Here is a 19438-nt window from a genome sequence, read left to right as displayed (position 1 = left end):
CACGTGTTATTATTAACCGATCGAGTTGAAATTTTGCACACGTTACTTTTTATTATAGTGTCACAAAACTAGGGGGCGTCACTTGTGGAATTCCGAAAAAAAAAATTTCCCATATAAATAAGGACCACCCTAATATATATATATATATATATATATATATATATATATATATATATTGTTTTAGTTGCGTAGAAAAGCATTATCATCAGGTGAGTGTTTCAGAAACACACAAATTATTTCTTAAAGCTATTGAAGTAGTGTATAAAAAGTAATACATTAACAATACGCCTCTCCCCCAAACCAAGCAAAAAACCTTAACAAACATTTCACAAAAATATAATAAAATTCTAGGAAGAGACACTTGTGTGTGGGCGACAGAGGGGGGAGGGTCTTTTGTTCCCACAGAAAACACATCATAAACCAAATTGAAAACACTTAGTCCTTCCGATATGCGATAAGAACTAATCGATATAGCTCCCCACACAACCGAAAAAAAAAAGCAGTACAACACGTGTATACTGCCTGCTTGAATTTGACCTCATAGGGACTCACTCGAGCTGAAGAAAAACCATTAAGATCTCCAATAGAATACGAATTTCTTCATCATTGCCAGGAAGCTCTTCCCTTTACAAAGTACGTCACAAAAACTGATGATAGATGACTTGATATCTCACTTACTATAATCCACACTTTGCAGCGGAAAGAGAAATAAGTACAAATTCTTCATTTCTTTGTTCGCTTTGACAGTATTGCATATTTTTTGGCGATAAAATGACACTGAAATTACACTTGCTAGGTACTGAAACGCTAAATTAGTGTTGAAAAGATCCCTTCATTTATTAAGATTCAATCGTGATACTACAAGATCAATTTAATGCAAAAATACCTAAGGTTTTTTTTTTACATCATACTGCATTTCTAATGCAGTTAAAATTGAATTTATGAATGAAATTTTAAAAAATCAACTAAAGCGCGTATTAAGTCTGATAAATCAAACTACAGGAGTAACATCATACTGAATCCGTAATACAAACAAAATAAAGGACGGAAGCAATTAATAATGAAACTATTTGCAAGATTGTTATAATACACTACACATAAAATAATAAATAAATTTCAATATTACACTGGCACGACGCAAATGTCTGACACTTATTATTAAGATCAAAGATTATTCAGTTTAGATTGCCAAATTGGTTTAAAAATCATAACTTTTGAGTTCCCGCGTAAAGTTCTAGACTCGATTTTTAAACGCCTCTCATAAAACCACTTTAAAATATTCAATGCTTTTCTTTTAATCATTGAAACTACTCTATTTCTTCATCACCATATTTATTATTTTCCTAATAACTTCTTCCAAAAAAAATTTCAGTTTTAGAAGATGCGATTTTTTAGTTACATAATTTATAAAGTCCTTGGGGTTTCATGTTTGAAAAACTGAATCGAAAGAGAGAAAATGATATATCATTCAATCGATTATGAGAAAGTTTCAAAAAAATCATTTTATTGCCAGATTCGTTCCATTCTCCAATCATTATGTCGACTGATATGCTTAGCTAAAAGACATCAACCAAGCGTTCTATCAGCAAATCGTTTAGATGACTGATATGTCTTTGAAAGACAGCTGTGGCCACAATTACGCAACATCAGTAAAAGATCACGACTGGGAATTTCGACAGATTATTTTGGCAGCTTTCTTTCATCAACGCTGATTTTAAAGACTAAAGAACGAAAGTTTTGTCACAGCATAAGTTGCATGATTAGAACATTCTTAAATGAATTATTCACAAATGAATACATTCTTTCAATGGTACTTTACTCAAAGTAGATGTGTCAACCTCCCAGTATGATATTAAATCAAAATAACCGAAAGAAGACCGAGCAAAAATTATTAATATTAGAAATGACATGTTTACTGAGCACAAAACGTAGTTGTCAATGAAATCAATCACAACAGGTAAATATATTCCATAAATAGGGTAACGACCCCAGTAATTGGCTTGTCACCAGTGATTGGCACTTCCAACAAAAATGTCCTAAAATAAGATTCATATCCAAACTTTTAAAAGTAGAAGGCTATATACCTACTGAATGTAAATTTACTTTAAAGATTATACCTTAAATTATGTTACTGAATGGTAGCAGTGTATAGGAAAGAGAAACAATTGTGGTTTGCGTCAAATCAGCCATTTTTGCTGCAAAAGCTTCTTCTCTGGCTTAAGAGAAGCATGCACATCAATCCATTAAAATCTGACTTAAAATATATTTTAAATTTTGGTTTTCAAAAGTTTTGTTTAGTTGAAAGGTGTTACTTTGAGTGGGTAGAAGTAAATTTTCGTCTCTTTTTGGGTTTTTGAAAAAAGGATGGATGCCATTTAGTGGTGCTACAGTTTGGCTAGTCCCCAGTAATTGGCACATGTGCTTATAGCCTCTAATGTGTTGTGCAATGAGTCACTAGTTTGGTTTCTGATACTTTTGCAGCAACATGGGTTCTACTATTGATTTGGATCCTCTGGAATCTACTGTTAAATTTTTAAAAGAAGCAATAAATAACTAATATGTTTGGCCATCACAGTCGGATATTGCGACAGTAGAGAACGGTTCCATTTTTTATGGTCCCTTTGAATCATCCGGCTAATGTTCCTTTTTATGTGAAAACATCTATGAGTCGTATAATCAAAACTGCATGCCGACTGATGAAATAGCAATATTCTCGATATTCCATGTAACATTACAAATTTTTTTTCTCTAAAATGCGTTTTTAGTGTCAAGATCTGTGATTTAACAGTAATTTATGCAAAATTTATGCACTTTAACATTAATTATGTTTCTTATGATGATGAAATTTGTATGTAATCAAAAAGTGAAAAATAAAGTGATTTTCAGCTCTATTAACTTGTGCCAATCACTGGATCACAAGGTGTTATACACTGGGGTATCAGGTGCCAATTACTGGTGATTTTGGTAACCTTTTATACAAATATATTTATAAAAATATCAATTCAAATATATTTGGTTTTAGTGAACTAAATAGATGCACAGATGTGCATTCTTTGATACAAAAATATTTACAAGTAAATATTTCTTTTCTAAGAAATGAAAACAGAGGTAAGTTTAAGGAAAAACTCTTAAAGTGCCAGTTACTGGGGTTGTTCTTTTGGTGGACTGATTCTATCACACAGTTATAGTACCATAAACAATGTAAAACGACTGATTTTAAAAGGCTGATATTCCAAACTGTTCTGTAAAGAAGCTCTTCGATGATTCACATAACTATTCAAGACAGCACAATGTTTCAAATGGACGGAGTTCACTCCTTGAAGTTAATGAAACTTCAGGCTTATCTGTACCAGAACAATAAGAATTACCTTTTTTAATTTCAAAAAGGGGGGAAAGAGAGAAAGTAACGTAGTTAGATGCATTGGATGTCAATGCTTGATTTCACCAGTTTTCAAAATATAAATGTTTTTGTAAATACCTGGTGGAAGACAGGGGTTTGGTAGTGGTGGTGGCGGATCCTGGTCTTCGTATGGTATGCAGTACATATCCTCCTCTTCTTCAGGTGCTGTCGCTTTGAATTGACAAGCATCGTCCACAGGAGCCATGTACAATGGATCATTCTCTTCTTGTTCCTTCAACGCGTCTATTTCTGCCCTCAAATCAGCTGGTTCGCTGTAATTTTCGAAAACAACAAGCTGGAAAGGAAACAAAACGTAAGTGCTGGGAAAAGAATATTTTGTTCATGACAGGCATTTGATATCAAAACCAGCTCAATTCACTTTTTAAATTTTTACAAGAAAGACAAAAAACATGCATTGATAAACCTGTTTTGCAAAGAAAACCGGTTTTTGACAGCAGTTTTCGACCTGATTGAGCTAAGCCCTGGATCGTAGCTTTAAAGTAGCGACACCTCCTCCATCTTGTGGCTGAAAGCCTCTTTTTTACTATGTCTGCTATGCTGAAGTAACGTGTTTTGCTCCTTAATTGTGATTCAATAATTGACTCCGTGTTAATCTACAGTCAAGAAGCACCACATTCAAGAAGCAAAACACGCCACTTCATCATAGCAGACATAAGAAGAAAGCGGCATTTAGCCCCAAAGATGGAGGACGTATCGCTGCTTAAGCTACGATCGGGGGCTTTAGAATGAGCTGGATGAGTCCTAAATCGATTCGTAGCGTGATAGTATACACCAAGAAGTATCAAAATATGAAATAAAAAGTTTTGAAAATTCATGGGTTGAGCTGGATTTGATACTAAATGCCTGATGTAATTATTTGTCAATTTTAACGACTGCTGCTAGGAGAAAGAAAATTCATGAAAAACAGTTGTTATAATAAATAGCTAACTATACGTGTACTTATGATTAACTGGAAACGATGAAATTAATGTGATCTTCGAGCATAAATCACGACATTCTATAGACTGCAAGTGAAGCAATTTAGTAATTTTTATTCTTGAATTGCATTTCTCTAATTTGCGTATTATATAAAATAAATAAACAGACAAAAATTTAACAGTGAACTAAAATTCAAGTCAGAAAGGAACTTTTTTTTTATTTGAATGATGTCATTAACATATGAAAAGTTCGACTAAATTGTAATTAAACTGTGAAGAACTGCTTCATCTTTATTATATAGTTACAAACAACTGACATCAATGCTTCAATTATAAAACTTAAAAATACGATCTCTAAGTGACAAAATGTCTACTAAGACTAAAAATATCAACTAGTAGATAAGTAGTTGTTTAGCAAAAATCCGCGATTATACCTGCATACACATATCGGATTTACTAAGAGTCAAAGTCATCTAGATAAGAAAACGGACACATCCAGGAAAAATACCTTTTTCTACATATTTTCGCTTGCATTTTTAGTTATTTTGCAGAACTTTCTTACGTTGAAGAAACTCCTCGCAATTTTGAAGCATGAGTTTCCATTTTAAATGTTCTCTTAACAACAATGGAGTTCGAATACTTTAAGACACATATAATCTTTTCAATTTTAAAATTGTCTATTTAAAAATACATATAATAAAATGAGATTTATATTTATAGTTGTTCTTGTTGATACTCTTAATCGTACCGAAAATTTATTTGTTTACATTCAAATTTTACACATACACTTATTTATTTTCGTCTTAGTCCTGATAAAAATACTATTTTGAAGTAACAATAGTTCAACTAGCACTGAAACGATCTCTTTCTTAATTCGCTCACTCCTTTCAACAACGTCATATCTCAAAGAAACGTAATTTTTCAGGAGACCGATTTTAAAGTTTTAAAATAAGACAACATCTGTTAAAGATATACAGATTGCTTTTTGAACTCTTGGGCAGAACGGTAGGAAGTGATAGTACACATCAAGACAAATAATACGAAGTAAAAAGTGAGGGTCTCAAACGTCTTCCAAAGAAGATAGGCGTCAAAGTTTTGAGTCCAAAATTTCAAATGATTATAAAAAACGGGAAAATTGATCGATTCGTTTGCGGTTTTCGCCAAAATACACTACTCATTCTTGCAGGGTTGGCAAAACCCGGTTTTTTTTTAAAGCCCATGGCCCCAGGTTTTTTTAAATAAAACCAAAAAATACAACTAAAGCTGGGGCTTTTTTTAAAAGAAGTGTGAGTTTTTTGCCTTTTTTTAGGGAACATGTGGGGTACTTGTAGCATATTGTAGCGTAAGTATATGGACAAAGCACAAAAATTGTCTTGGGGTAAAAAAAAAAAAAGCTGGAAAATTCAACGTTTTCTGAAGAAAAGCATAAAAGACAACGAAACCCAAGAATGGTGAATTTTCAGATTTTTTAGTTTCCATGATTACCAACAGTTAAGGCAAAGTTACTTCTCGAGTGATAAAACCTATTGTTCGTTTTTCATCACTACATTTTTTTTTTCATTTTACTTTATTGTATTTTATTTTGTTATGCAAAACTACTGTAGATCCTCAAGTAGTTTAAATCCCTTTTTACTGAATTCCAACTTAATCAAGACATTTCTTTGAATTTTATGTTGCCTGTTTTTCTATTTCTGTGTACAGAGTAAGAAATATTAAACTTTTTCGTAAGATAATAAAAATGCTGTACATCCTATTCTGTTTTCTGTCCGACCGTTTGTAAAACCTGTTAATTTCTAAAAAAAATATACCTTGTTTATTTGAGATTTGTGACGTGTTGGTTTGCAGAAAATAATTCACATGAAAGCCTTTTAGCTAGAGTAAATATATTTATTTAAAACCTTTGAAGTATTTTTTTTAATGCCGTTAAGAGTTGAGAAATACTATTAAAGTTCAAAATTCATTTTTTATGTCCATTGTCTGTGGTGCAGCACAAATAAAAAAGAAGTTTAAATTGTGAAAGTATTTGAATTAATTAGTTTTTTTAGAAAACTTTTCAGAAAATTTTAAAAAACCCAAAAGTGGGCTAAATAATGGGGTTTTTTAAATGTTTTTCTTTTCAAAAAAAAAAAAAACCCATTGGGTCCAATCCGGCCAACCCTGCATTCATGGCATTTTAAAAACAAGCCTAACTCCAAATCATTAATTTTTGGGATATTACATTCTTGAAAGAAGTGAGCGAATGGTTTCAAATATTTGTCGCATTTTATAACAACTCGAGTGTTACGACTACTGATAAATAAAATTGCAGTCTAATAATGGAGATTGCTTATTTTCATAATTACTTAGGACTAAAATTCTGAAAGTTTTTTTTTTGTAAGATGATCAAATTGCAAAGAAAAATGGAGACATGAAGATTTTCCTCAAGTTAAGTTTAATATTTCATTAGGTAACGAACAACAACCGTTTGCTTCTTATATTAATGGCATACTTTTAAAACTCTGTCGCCAATTAGTAAAAATTAAATGAAAACACGAATTTAATTACTTAAGTAGCTTAATCAAAATTCCGAAATGCCAATTTCGAGCAATTCATTACTGAGCCACCATCACAATGCAATCAACTTTGCGCAGCATTTCCAATCGGAAAAGTTTTCCTCCAAGAAATTAATTACTCCATCATCAGATAAAGCTCTCCCACCTCCCATGTCAGATGAAGCTACCAACATTGAATTGCAAAAGAATGGAATCTTCTGAACCTTTCCCGTCCGCTAAATGCAAGGATGGTAGCTCAAAGGTTAATTATTCAAATTAATTGCCCAATTCGCTAAACATCGAGGACAAGCTTACAACGTATGCTAATCAATATAACTAAGCCTAAAGAGGAATTGATGACTTCAAGGGAAGACTTCTTCAGAGTACTTGACAAAGTTTGAAACTGACATCCATCTCGTGTAAAGATAAACAGAAGATAAGGAATTAAACAAGTTAAAATAAAGAATAACATTAAAAATGCTAATTTTACTAATTTTGCATGTTCCGTGTTTTCACGAAGATGTTGACATACATTTTAAATTCAAGAAACGGTAATTTCATTTTAATAAACGTATCTATTCTTCCACAACATCAACTCCAGGGTTCCACGTACCAACTACTATCCGTCATTTAATCAGTTAGATGAGGTTCTGAAGAGCTCTGTGTTTTGATTTAGATCAGGAGCCGAGAACCACTGACCCAGCACCTCCAGAGGTATCGATTTGGATTGGAATTTGGAGGACTTTGTGACCATTAATATACTTAACGTGCCCCTTGCTCCACTCACCATTAGCGAACAAGGAGGATCTTCGACACACTGGCATCGAAACCGGAACCCTCCAGTCACAAGTACGACGATTTACAGATCTGGCGCCACGGCATCTAAATTGACACAAAACAGCAACAAAAAAAAAAAAAACACTCCACAAAAACTTGAAATACGTTAGATCCTAGTTTCATTGCATTAATTTTATCAAGAAAATGGACTTGAGTACTACATAACGCAATTAAATGTTTAAGATTTCGGGAAAGAATCTTAAATTTATATGTTTTGGCAAAGTAACGTATCTTATAAGAAGTATGTTACCGTGAAAGACCGAAGTTGTAGGGTCGACTTTCATTGGTGATTCACTGAAAATATTCGACCTCTCACCGATATTTTTGGTATGTGAATGTTGATAGTCACCTTCAAATGTCAACATTCACCACATTTCGGACTTTTACATTAAACAATTTTAAGACAATTTTCAATGAAATAAAACATTAACTGAAAGCTATCAAAAAAAAAAGAAAGAAAGAAAGAAGAAGAAGAATGTGTTCGAAATACTTCTATTATATCCATTTAAGTTGAAGATGCAAAGCTGGAAACTTCAAGCCAGCCTTTTATATATCACAGTAGGACAGATAAATAAAAAGGGACGGAAAAACAAGACGATTTACAAGCTTACGACGAAAATACAAGAGCAAGAAATATAATCATAAGTTATATATGGGAAGCCAAATAGAATGAAAATATGGAGAGATCACCTCAAAACATAAATTTACTCCAACTCGGCAGTGAAAATATCAACCTTCCCCCCAACTACGACCATAAAACCTAGAGAAAAACACCCAAGTCCCTTCGGTTATGATTTTTTCAGCCCCACTTTTCAGGTACTTTAGAAACTGAACTTCAAGAAATGAAGGTCATATTTTTAAGAACGCCCGAGCGACGAGGGAGGAGGAGGGATATCTTCGGGGTCGGTGAAAATCCTTCCAGACTTGCACGAGGTCGATACATATCTGGGGAATCTAGATAGATAGGCAGAAGACATGAGCAGCATGTATAAGGAAACAGGACCTCGAGTTGTCCATTTGGGGTGGAGAAAAATCCAAGGGATTTTCGCTTTCCGATGTGAAATCAGATAGGATTCTCCTCAAGGGGGGCAAATAAATTGAAGTCAGGTTCAAGTCGCAGGAAATGTTGCAGTCGCAAGCACCTCCGAGTGTGAAATCCTAGCATCAGCTTGTGTTTATGATGGTGCTGTGAGAGAGATACACGAGGTGCAGGCTCTGAATTGGGAGGGTAAACCACATAGATAAATCGATAGAGGACAAACATTTCCAGAATCCAGTTTCTAAAGCAGGATTGCGAGGTAATACCCTTAAAACAGATTCGGGCACAGGAAAAAAAGACAGACAGAAATAGCTAACAACAAGGAATAAAGAAGAAAGACAAGGTGTGTTGGAAGTTTGACCATTAAATTTGAACAAGAAGTTGGAATTCAGAAATAAAAAAAAAGGAGGGAAAAAATGGGATCTCCTTCAGAAAAAAAAAGCGAAAGGCTTAGTCGAAATTTTTGTTTACAGCAGACAAAGGGAGTAATGTTAAAAATTAATAATGGAAATTAATTGATCTATACCCCTCTGCGGTCTTATATGCCTTTTCATGCCTACCGGCTATTAAGGACGGAATAAGTGAAAAGAGATTAAAGCTTACTTGATATTTTACACATAAGTTTCTTAAAAAACTAGAAATAGGGTTCCGCATGCATTTAGTACAAGTAGACTAAATCGAAACAAAGTACCAAAAAGTTATGCGAGGAAAAAGAAGAGAAACTAAGTAGTAGAACCTCGATTGACCGAGCTTTGATTAACAGAGGTTTGTTTACCAAGCCGGTACTTTAGTCTATTTTTAAAAACAAAATGTTAATTCGATTAAATTATAAATTTTTAATTTGAAAGTAAAAATATTTTCTGGCAATTGAGTTTTTTAATGCATTATTCAACATTTAACTTGGTATTGTTAAAAATAAAATATTTGACTTTATAAAGCTTACTACAAGTTATTTTCCACTTTAGTTTTTTAACTGTAAAACAAACTTTTTATGCGCTTATTTTCATCTTTAAAAAATATTCTACTGAATTTTTAATTAATACATACTAATGACAAGTTTCTACTAACCGAGATTTATGACATCTGAGGCACAATTAGCTCGGTTAATCGAGGTTCTACTAACTTTTAAAAAAAAATTGTTCAACAAATGTCTTTCTGAAGCACACGAAGAAGTTGTGCATTAATAAACGGATTGCTTGCTATCCCGAAACATGTGCATGAAATTTAATTTGCAAGTTTGCGTGATGAAAAAAAAACTGTTCTTTCACATTCAATTTCACAGGATAAAATCATAACCCAACTTAAAATATTTACCGCCTTTGAATCCGCAGTTACATTAAAATATACTCGTATTAATCGTTTTACGAAAAGTTAAAATAACTTAAATACGATAAATGGACAGTTGAAATCAGGATGATGAAATTCTGACATTCTAGCCCAAAAAGGTACGGAATTTTATTCAAAGTTCTTAACAAGTATGGGCAATGAATTTCAAGTATTATCTATAAATTTAAGTGAAAGTTTCAAACCTTACATCTCTTAAAATCTTCAACTAGTGAAAGTAGAAAATGAAGCAAAAAAAAAGCTCATTTTGCGGGTTCAAGTGCTCAATATATTTAAGCGATACAAGTATTAAGTGATGGAAAATATCAGAGGATTCTAAGAATACAGAAAACAATATTTGAGATTTTAAGAACTCAAGGCACGAAGTTACTTTTAAAAAGGGGGGGGGGGGGAGCTGTTTGAGAAATTCGAGTGCTGTGATTTAAGCACTTTCGTTTACGTAACTGAATGATGTGTATAAATGATTTTTTTTTTTTTTTAAGTTAAAAAGATTTGAAATTAGGTAAAAAAAAGACAACCTTCGACAGTTCAAGTACACAAAAATAAAATATAGCATACTTCGAAGATTTCAGAAACAATGTTTGAAATTTCAAAACAAGAAATTATAATTTTACAAATTTAAACATTGATTGCTTCTGGGAGAGATTTACGAAGTAACTAATTTGTTAACGTGTTTTTAAAAAATAATAGCTAATAAAAACTTAACACAAAAGTTACATTTCAAATTTATCTAAGAGAAAACTACAAATACTATTATGATGTAAAACATCAGTCTTAGCTTTTCCCATTTTGGATTCATAGTATATTTATTACCAATGCAGGAATTTCACTTTTTTTTTCTTTTTGTCGTCTCGATCATTATAATGAAATTTTATCGCAAGGAAACCATAACTACTTTCGTTACTACAACGGTACTGAGGAGAGATAATCTAACAGCTAGGAAACATTAGAAGTAACATAATTTTTTAAAGAAACTTTTGCATTGAAAAGTCACGCAATCGAAGCAGATAAGAACATCCTGTTCTCGAGCTTAACCTAAAGTACCTGGATCCAACTTCTCTTGAAAAGAATTTCATTTAGCCAATGTACTCGCATTTCGAATTATAGAAATAGGTGGAGGGATTTCCTCGGGAACTTCTCAAATTTCTCGAGAGCTCTCCTCTCAATCTGGGAGGCCAGCGAAAAACAGGATTAGATTCGAAGGGAAAAACTCATCATCTCTGGAAAAGTTTAATACGGCTCAACAGTTTCCGACACAGAAAAGTTTCTCTTTTCCTCCCCGAAATCACGTTTGGGAAGTCTGTACCTCTCTTGCTCTAACGGGAGATTCTCCGACGGGAGGCGCAATGCGCTGTAATCTGATATAATGGTGAGTGATTACCTAACTTCCCCGAGCCTGAAAAGAGAATACTGATATTATTTCAGCACACACCACAGGACTGGATATCGTTATCTTTAAAAGAAAATGGAATCCACCAGGTGAAACTACTCGAGATAAAGTCTTTTCAATTCGATCTCGGGTCATCATACAAATGGCTTTCTGGAGGAATAAAGAACGTGTTCATGTAACGTATTTTGGACTTCAGATTAGACAAATATTGGAAAGAAAGGGAATTATTACTATAATCAAAAATCCGCAATAGGTGGAATCAAAGGTAAGAATTGAATCTTTTTCAGTGAGAAGATTGTTACTCGAAATCTCAGAGTTTGAAAAAAAGCAATGAGGAGCCATAACACGAAAATAGTGTAGTACATATTGAAAGCTTATTGCAAGAGGGTCATAACTGAAAAAGAAAATTATGAAAAATTCAGAACATCGAATGTAATATTGAATCTGAGTTTTTTGTGAACTATAAATCGTTATTTGCAGTACGTTTCAAGTTATTATAGATATGTCCAGAGAAATTCTAATAAAATCGAAGTTTTTCGCGAAAAATTGTTTTAGATATTTGAATTTCATTTGAAAAATTCAAGCGGATCATAAGAACAAGGTAAAGGGCTTTAATATGTCGGTCATTAAAAGAGAAAAAAGAAGTCATCAATCTGTAATAAATAAAAAATTAAAAAAAACGCTTTTCGCATCTCTGCTTTAAAAAAAAGAAGAAGAAAACAAAAAAGAACAATAAAAAAAATTTAATGGGTAGAAAAAAATTTCACCTGCAGAGATTCCTTACCAAAAAAGGAAGGAAGGAAGGATCATAGATTAGATTAATGCTTTGCAAGAAAATTTCAAGCAATCACATTTATATAAAATTCTAAGCGCATTCTACTTAAAACATTGAAGCCAATAGAAACAATGCTAAGAGTATTGTTAAATGATTACAAAACTAAGTGACATATGAAAAATCACTTCACATTCCTAAAATTTGAGGAAACTGTACCGCATATTCAACAGTAAGGAATATCCCGACTCTGAAAAAATCTAAACCAAAAGTAAATGCAACCATGCTCTGAAAATTAAAAACAACAGCTCTAAGTTTCAATTCAGTAGGGTGTTTTAAGCTTTCCAGAAACATGATTGACGTTTAGTCAGTAAGGTAATTTATCGAACATTTTTTTTTTCTAGTTTTAGTAGGCCCTCGAAGAAAAACAAGGTCTCAGGATCCTCGGCGATCAATCCACCATTGTTGAAAATTTCATTCAAAACCTCCTGAACAGCTAGGGTCCGATGAGATGGTGCACCATATCGATGTAGAAAAAAAGGCATCATATATGTAATTCCAACTGTGGCAACAACCAAATAATTAATGTACACAGAAATAAATAATCCCTTAACAGTTATCTCATGGAAAAACATTGGATTTTCAAAGAAATTTCCAGAAAAAGGAAAATTTCCAAAGTTATCTTTTAGTTTTGATAAACAACAAAACTGAAATTTTGTTTTCTTTTAATAGAAACTAAACTTCTTGCACTAAGTCTTGCACGTTTGATATATTAATTTATGTACATTATGCGTGTCAACAAAATATCAAACACACAATTCTGTACAACACAATTTTGACTTCTTCCGCAGAAACACTACGTTCTTGTAGTTATTCTAGAAAAAACACTATTAATAAAGTGGTCTATTTTTTTAAAAGAAAAGGACGAAAGGATGTTTTTACACCACGTATGCATATGTGCAAATTCACTAAGATAAAAATGTCCGAATTTAAAATTAAAAAAAAAGGCGCTATTTTTAAGCAGTATTTCATGTCCTCTAAAATTGTAAAAGATCACATGAAATGACTTACTAAACAACAAATTCGCTAAAAGATGATTAACAAAACCAGATGTATGCAACTTGAGCAATCGATATTTTTATTATAAAAAAGAGAAAGAAAATAGTAAAGATTTGTTTAAAATCGCTAAATTTGAAACATCCTATAAATTAGATGACTTTACCATAACACTTTTAAAAGCTGCCATCACCAGCGGTATCCCCACATGACCAAAAATTCCCAAACCTTTAAATATAGCATAAAACTTTCTAAGTAATACCCAGACCAAATCACGTATATGTACTCTTCCACGTTTGAGTGAGCCCATAACCATTTTGTGCATGAATTTTAAACTCAAACAGGCAGTTTCGGCAAATATAATCTTAAGCGCAAACGTGAACTTGCTGTAAGGAGAGTAGCCCCTCGGCCATTTGCGCGAACGAGCGATCAGAGTAGGGGGGGGGAAAGGGAAGGGTCAATGACAAGTATAACGGGCAGTAAGCAAATATGGATCACATATTTGTGTAGAACTCGAAGATTTTGACGTTCGCAAAATCGAGCGTGGCCATCAAGTTCCGAGATCACGTGAGACTGATATTACCTAAACTTTTCACATTACTTGGTTAGATATTTCTCAAAGACATTCATAAAGGTACTGGAGAAGAAATATTATTAATCCCAGGAGAGAAAATGCCATTAAAAGTCGTATTTCTTTGATAAAGCATTAAGGTTTGGACAAGGGTTTCTTGCTTAAGGTTTTTTTTTTCTGCTTCACATAGCTGGAACATGAGTTATTTGTACAGTCAGTAAAAATATTGCTGTCGCGTGAATAATTTATTAAAACGTTTCGGTTAAAACTATTTTTTGAATACCTTTTCTTTTAATGATGGATAGAGAATTTTGCAACCCAATTGCGACCAAAAATATACTTATTTTTTATTTTTCTATACGTGATGTCGACGATTGAAAATATAATAACGCATCAGATATACTGAAAGAAAACTTCTTTGAATAGAAATAGTTCAACTATAGCATGCCATACAAACCGATTTTGAAAGCTTTAGTATTTCAATTATTATTTGGCACTGAACCGTAACTTTTATTAAACAAATTGAATTCCCAAAATGTTTTCTTTTTGATTTTTTATTGCACAGTAAAACCTCCAAAGTTGACCACCTGTCTAAGTTGACAAATAATGGTGCCCCCGCCCCTTCCAAAGAACAAGGGCGTACCTCCCCCTCCCCAAATACCATGAAGACCCTCCAAAAAGAGAAAAAATAGCCCTTACACCCCCCCTTCCCCCCCCCCAAAAAAAAATCAATGGCGCAGTCTACGTCATTGCTGGGTGTAGTTAGGATGTATCTAGGTGAGTGAAAGCTATGTGGCACCCTTGACTTAAGTACTACCCTGCAAGCGGTCAACTTACACAGGTTTCACTGCATATGAACGATAGGTAATTGTATTTCTGAAAACTATAAAAAATATAAATCAGGACAATAGAAATCAGTTGTATTGACCGCACTGAGTATAAACATCATTAGTAACTGTAATCAATACTATGTTTGAGATTAAAGGTTTGAGGTTTGAGTTACCGTCCTTAAGCCAGGTCTAAGGCAGAACTACAGGCAATAGACCAACAGCAAGGTCATCACATTCAGAGACTGTAGTTTCGTCTTTGTTGTAGACTCATCAGTCTGGAATAGTGAATAACCGAGCTGGAGGCAGATGTCAGCTCATTGAAGTTGAGAGTGCCAACAAACTGGTAGATAAAGTAAATTTATCTTACCACAGAGAGACAATGTCATGGTGCGGTTCAACTCGTAGATTGAAAGCAAAGCTTGGGTATTAAGTAGTAAGTTGTCGCACTTAAGCCATAGTTAAGACAGAACTACTTGCATTATACCGACAGACAGATCGGCACACCTTATTGACATCTGCCTCCAGCTCGGTTATTCACTATTCCAGACTGATGAGTCCACAACAAGGATGAAACTGCAGTCTCTGAATGTGACAACCGGGCTGTCGGTATATTGCAAGTAGTGCTATGTTTGAGAGCTGTTCGAAAAACGGGAATTCATTTCCACACACTTTTAAAGAAGAAGCATTGAAGTCATGTTGTGGAGTACATGTTTTCATACTTGATTTTTGATGGATACAAGTTATGAAAAATTTGTTTAATATTAACAAGCATTTGTTTCCAAAAGTTTACAAAATAAAATTAGTTCTCGCGACATCGCATTTTAATAATTGAATAATCAGCAAGATACTTTTATCATTTCCACTTTTTCTTCATTATAGAGGCATTGGGACTGATTAAATTCTGATATCTGCTAATCTTTCAAATGTTCCAAACTTAATTGGATACAGTTTATGAAAATTTTTTGAAACATCATGAAAATTTCGTTAGCAAGCATTTACAAGATAAACTCAGCAGAAGCAACATCAAATTTCAATAGAAGGATAAGCAGCAAGGTACTTCTATCATTTCCACTTTTTCTTCACGAACGAGGCGTTGGGAATGATTAGATTCTGATATCTTCTGAACTTTCAAATATTCCAGATTTAATTGGATACAGTTTAAGAAAGGTTTTTGAAACATCATGTTAATTTCGTAAACAATCATCTACAAGATGAACTCAGCAGAAGCAACCATCAAATTTCAATAGAAGGATAATCAGCAAGGCACTTCTATCATTTCCACTTTTTCTTCACAGCAGAGGCATTGGGAATGATTAGATTCTGTGACATCTGCTAGACTTTCAAATGTCCCAAATGTAATTCGAGTGACAGTGTCCGGAAATACGTTCTGTATGGAAATATTCGATCTCACCGGAAACTCAGGAATGGAAATGTATAGATAACAGGGACCAAATAGAACGATCAATAATTGAGAAGACAAACGTTTTCCGCAACAAGAGCCAACAGAAATGAAGGAGGTCAAGAAAAGTCCTCGGGCCATGCTTCTGACCGCAGTTCTGGAAAAGCTCGAACTGTCAGACGCTGTACAGGCCCTACAACAAAAGGCGCTCGCTGAAAGCCGGATAGAGCTTATCCTGTCAATAGAAGGCCATCTGGACAGCATCTCTTCCAGATATGTCACTTCCAGCGCCCGCTACTGACAATCTGAAGGGGAAGGGGGTGGAGATATATTAAGAAAAAAGTTTTCAGGCTCCCTCCAGCCCACCTCTCTATCGCTTTGAAAAGAGTGGCGCAGAAAGAAAAATGACGAAAAATATTTTGTGAAAGTGTGAAAGCGAGTTATTTAAAAGGCTCTTTTATATTACTTTCGATGGAGTTAAAAAGAAAGCGGAAACGTAGATATATATTGCTGAGGAAAGTATTTCTCGGAGTTTATGTTGCTGGAAAGAATAAGTGATGAGAGAAAGAACAAATTCTACTTTCTAGAACATAATAGAAAAACTTAATTTCATTTTCCATTAAATTACATAAAATTGATACAACAAAGATATTGCAGAAAATAAAGGCTAAGGCATTGAAAATTAAGTAAAACCTCTATTTCTGCAGTAGAACCACGATTTAACGGCTTCCGCATTTAACGTTTTTCCACATTTCAAGTTTTTTCTTCCCGAATTTTTTTAATGCTGTTCGTGTTATTTCTTCTTGTATATTACGTTTCACTGCACTCTCACTTTCAAAGTTTTTACCCGAATAGTACCAACTTCATTTTTTTTTTTTAATGATAAAGTATACATTACATTTCTTTCGTAACCAGAAACTAATTCAAAACATTTCTCATAACTTCTTTCCATTCAGCCAACTAAAACATGTATGGGGGGAAACAATCTGTCAGAGGCATATCATATCCACTGCTTAAGAAAATCATGTAGTAAAGCTGCATTGCTCATTGTTTTGTGAATTCTTGATTTCCATTAACATTAGATTGTTATTCTTGATCAAAAGATTAATATACTGAATATTGATGATTTTTTCACAATGATTTCCATTTTGAAGAGTTCACGGGCTGTGATACAAATCTTACCACTTTAGCAGTTTCAGAAGCATCAGGCTTATAGCAGTCATAAGACAGCGAAAGTGAAGATGCGGTAGTCGAATTCTGAACAGCACTTTCGCTTGATGCTGCTATGAAAGGACTAATCGAATAAAACGCCTTTTACTACTTTAAACCGGTATGATTCACTGGAAGATACAAGATCTCTATGTGTTTGAAGGGGGTTGTTGATGAGATTAAAACAAAAAATATGCGTTAGAAAAAAATCATTGAAAATTTTAAACGTATCTCATTTGTAAGTGTTCTATTTCCTTTATATCGTTCATGAAATTATTGTTTACATGATAAATATAATGTAAAATGGTTTTTACTTGGTGTTTCTATTTCCATTCAAACTGCTTCATAGTATTTAATGAAATTTTTAGTATCTTGCAAGTGATTTTTATTTTACATTTAACCATGCAGTGTACTGCCGGGTACATATTAAATCTAAAACGAATTTCTTCAAATATCTTGTAAACTCATTTCTGCAGTTACTGCCGCTTACCTGCTCACAGCAGTGTAGGGTCGCAAGATAATTTATCTCTAAAATGCCAACTTTAGAATTTTAAAAATCAAACAATTTCCACCAATCCAGTGCCTTTGCTTCTCCAGCAGATACTGCGGAAAGTCTGCAGAAAATTTAAAGTAACTAATACACGGTTTCTCTCTCTGAGTTAAAACAAACAATTTTTTAACCCCGGTCAGCATTTTGAACTCAAGAACCGCAACAACCCAACTTTTTCAAACTCGGCTCTAACCGTACCGTTTATCTTAATCAGTCCTTAAATCAAAATTAAAGTAACTAATACACGGTATCTCTCCTTTCGAATTTTACTAAATATTATTTCAACCCCGGTCAGCCCTTGGAACTCACGAACTGCAACAATCTATTGCCCTATTTTCTCTAACTGACCTTATGGCAAGTCGTCTGCACATCACAATGTAAAGTAACTAATATACGGAACCTCTCCTTCCGAGTTTTACCAAATAATTTTTTAACCCCGGTCAGCATTTTGAACTCACGAACCGCAACGGCTGGAAGTGCCGCAACGATTTCAAATCGACGGGGTGCAGCCCCAGGGCATCATTCTCTGCACCCCCCCCCCTCAAATGCAGGGAATTCGAAGTTCGCTTCCTTTCATTTCTCCCACACCATCAAAAAGCAATTTCTGGCCAAATGCACAAGAGCGGCGGCATTTCTTCAACTTCCCCGAAAAGTTCGACGAACTTTAAAAAAATATTTTTTTTTTATCATCTTCTACTCGTTTTTCTTCAAGCCAAAAAGTGAATTTATGCCCACGTTATTTTTAGCGTATATACTAGCATAAATTTGACTAAAATGACGAGAACTTGTATCAAAACTTACATAAAAACACTTCATTTAAGAGAATATTACAGATACGATAAAACTAAAAATTTTAATTACATTTAGAGGGATTTTTTAAGCCAAAAATAATCTTGAAACAGGAATAAATGATTCAAGATGGGACAGTTGAAAAGAAAAGTTTTTTCCCCGATGCTTCTTAGAACCAAAATAGCCGTTGATCAATAAAATGATTGAAACAGCTTCCAGTATTAAAGAAAAGACAGATTTTGATAATTGAATTTCTTTATATTTACTTCATTAATTTTTTTAACAACAATTTTTTTAACAACATCTTTAAGTGATTTCAGATGTTTAAAAATTAACTATGCAACTAGTATTAAAATTTCACTTATAACATTTTTCTTTATTCTTAAAGCCTTTTCCCCTTTTCAATAAAATATTAATGATAAAATATGCAGACTAGTGTTAGCATCGAGATTTTGATTTCATTATTATTTGAGAAATGCTCATTGACTATCTTCCAAAAGAAATTCGACCTTTCTAGATTTTTCCTTCCCTTTTTTCTTTCCAGTAAAATTTTTACAGTTGCTGGTAGTTTTTCGAACTTTTAGAGACGCATTTAGTGAATTTGCAAGTTAGATTAATCAACAAACAAAAGAGTTGAATGTATTTCAAGAATTTTTTTTTTTTTTTTTTTCTTATTGAGCAATCACGAACTACTTTTTATCCTTACGTAAGTTGATGATGTTCTGATTTTTCATTACCATGACGACAAGAGTATACTGACGTGGACAGGTAAATGGCAGTAAC

General features: G+C 33.4%; 1 protein-coding gene across 1 annotated transcript in view; it reads right to left on the bottom strand.

The window, feature by feature from the left end:
* The window catches only part of LOC129224326 (uncharacterized), a 430920-nt gene that overhangs the window by 320594 nt on the left and 90888 nt on the right, over positions 1-19438 (bottom strand). The window contains exon 2 of the mRNA XM_054858763.1: positions 3479-3695. Within this exon, the coding sequence (XP_054714738.1) occupies positions 3479-3605 (127 nt within the window). The 5' untranslated portion in view covers positions 3606-3695. The remainder of the gene's footprint in view (positions 1-3478; positions 3696-19438) is intronic.

Source organism: Uloborus diversus, chromosome 6, assembly GCF_026930045.1.
Source record: "Uloborus diversus isolate 005 chromosome 6, Udiv.v.3.1, whole genome shotgun sequence".
In the NCBI taxonomy this organism is placed as follows: domain Eukaryota; kingdom Metazoa; phylum Arthropoda; class Arachnida; order Araneae; family Uloboridae; genus Uloborus; species Uloborus diversus.
Note: the sequence above shows the minus strand (reverse complement) of the source record. Positions and strands in the feature narration are given on the sequence as shown.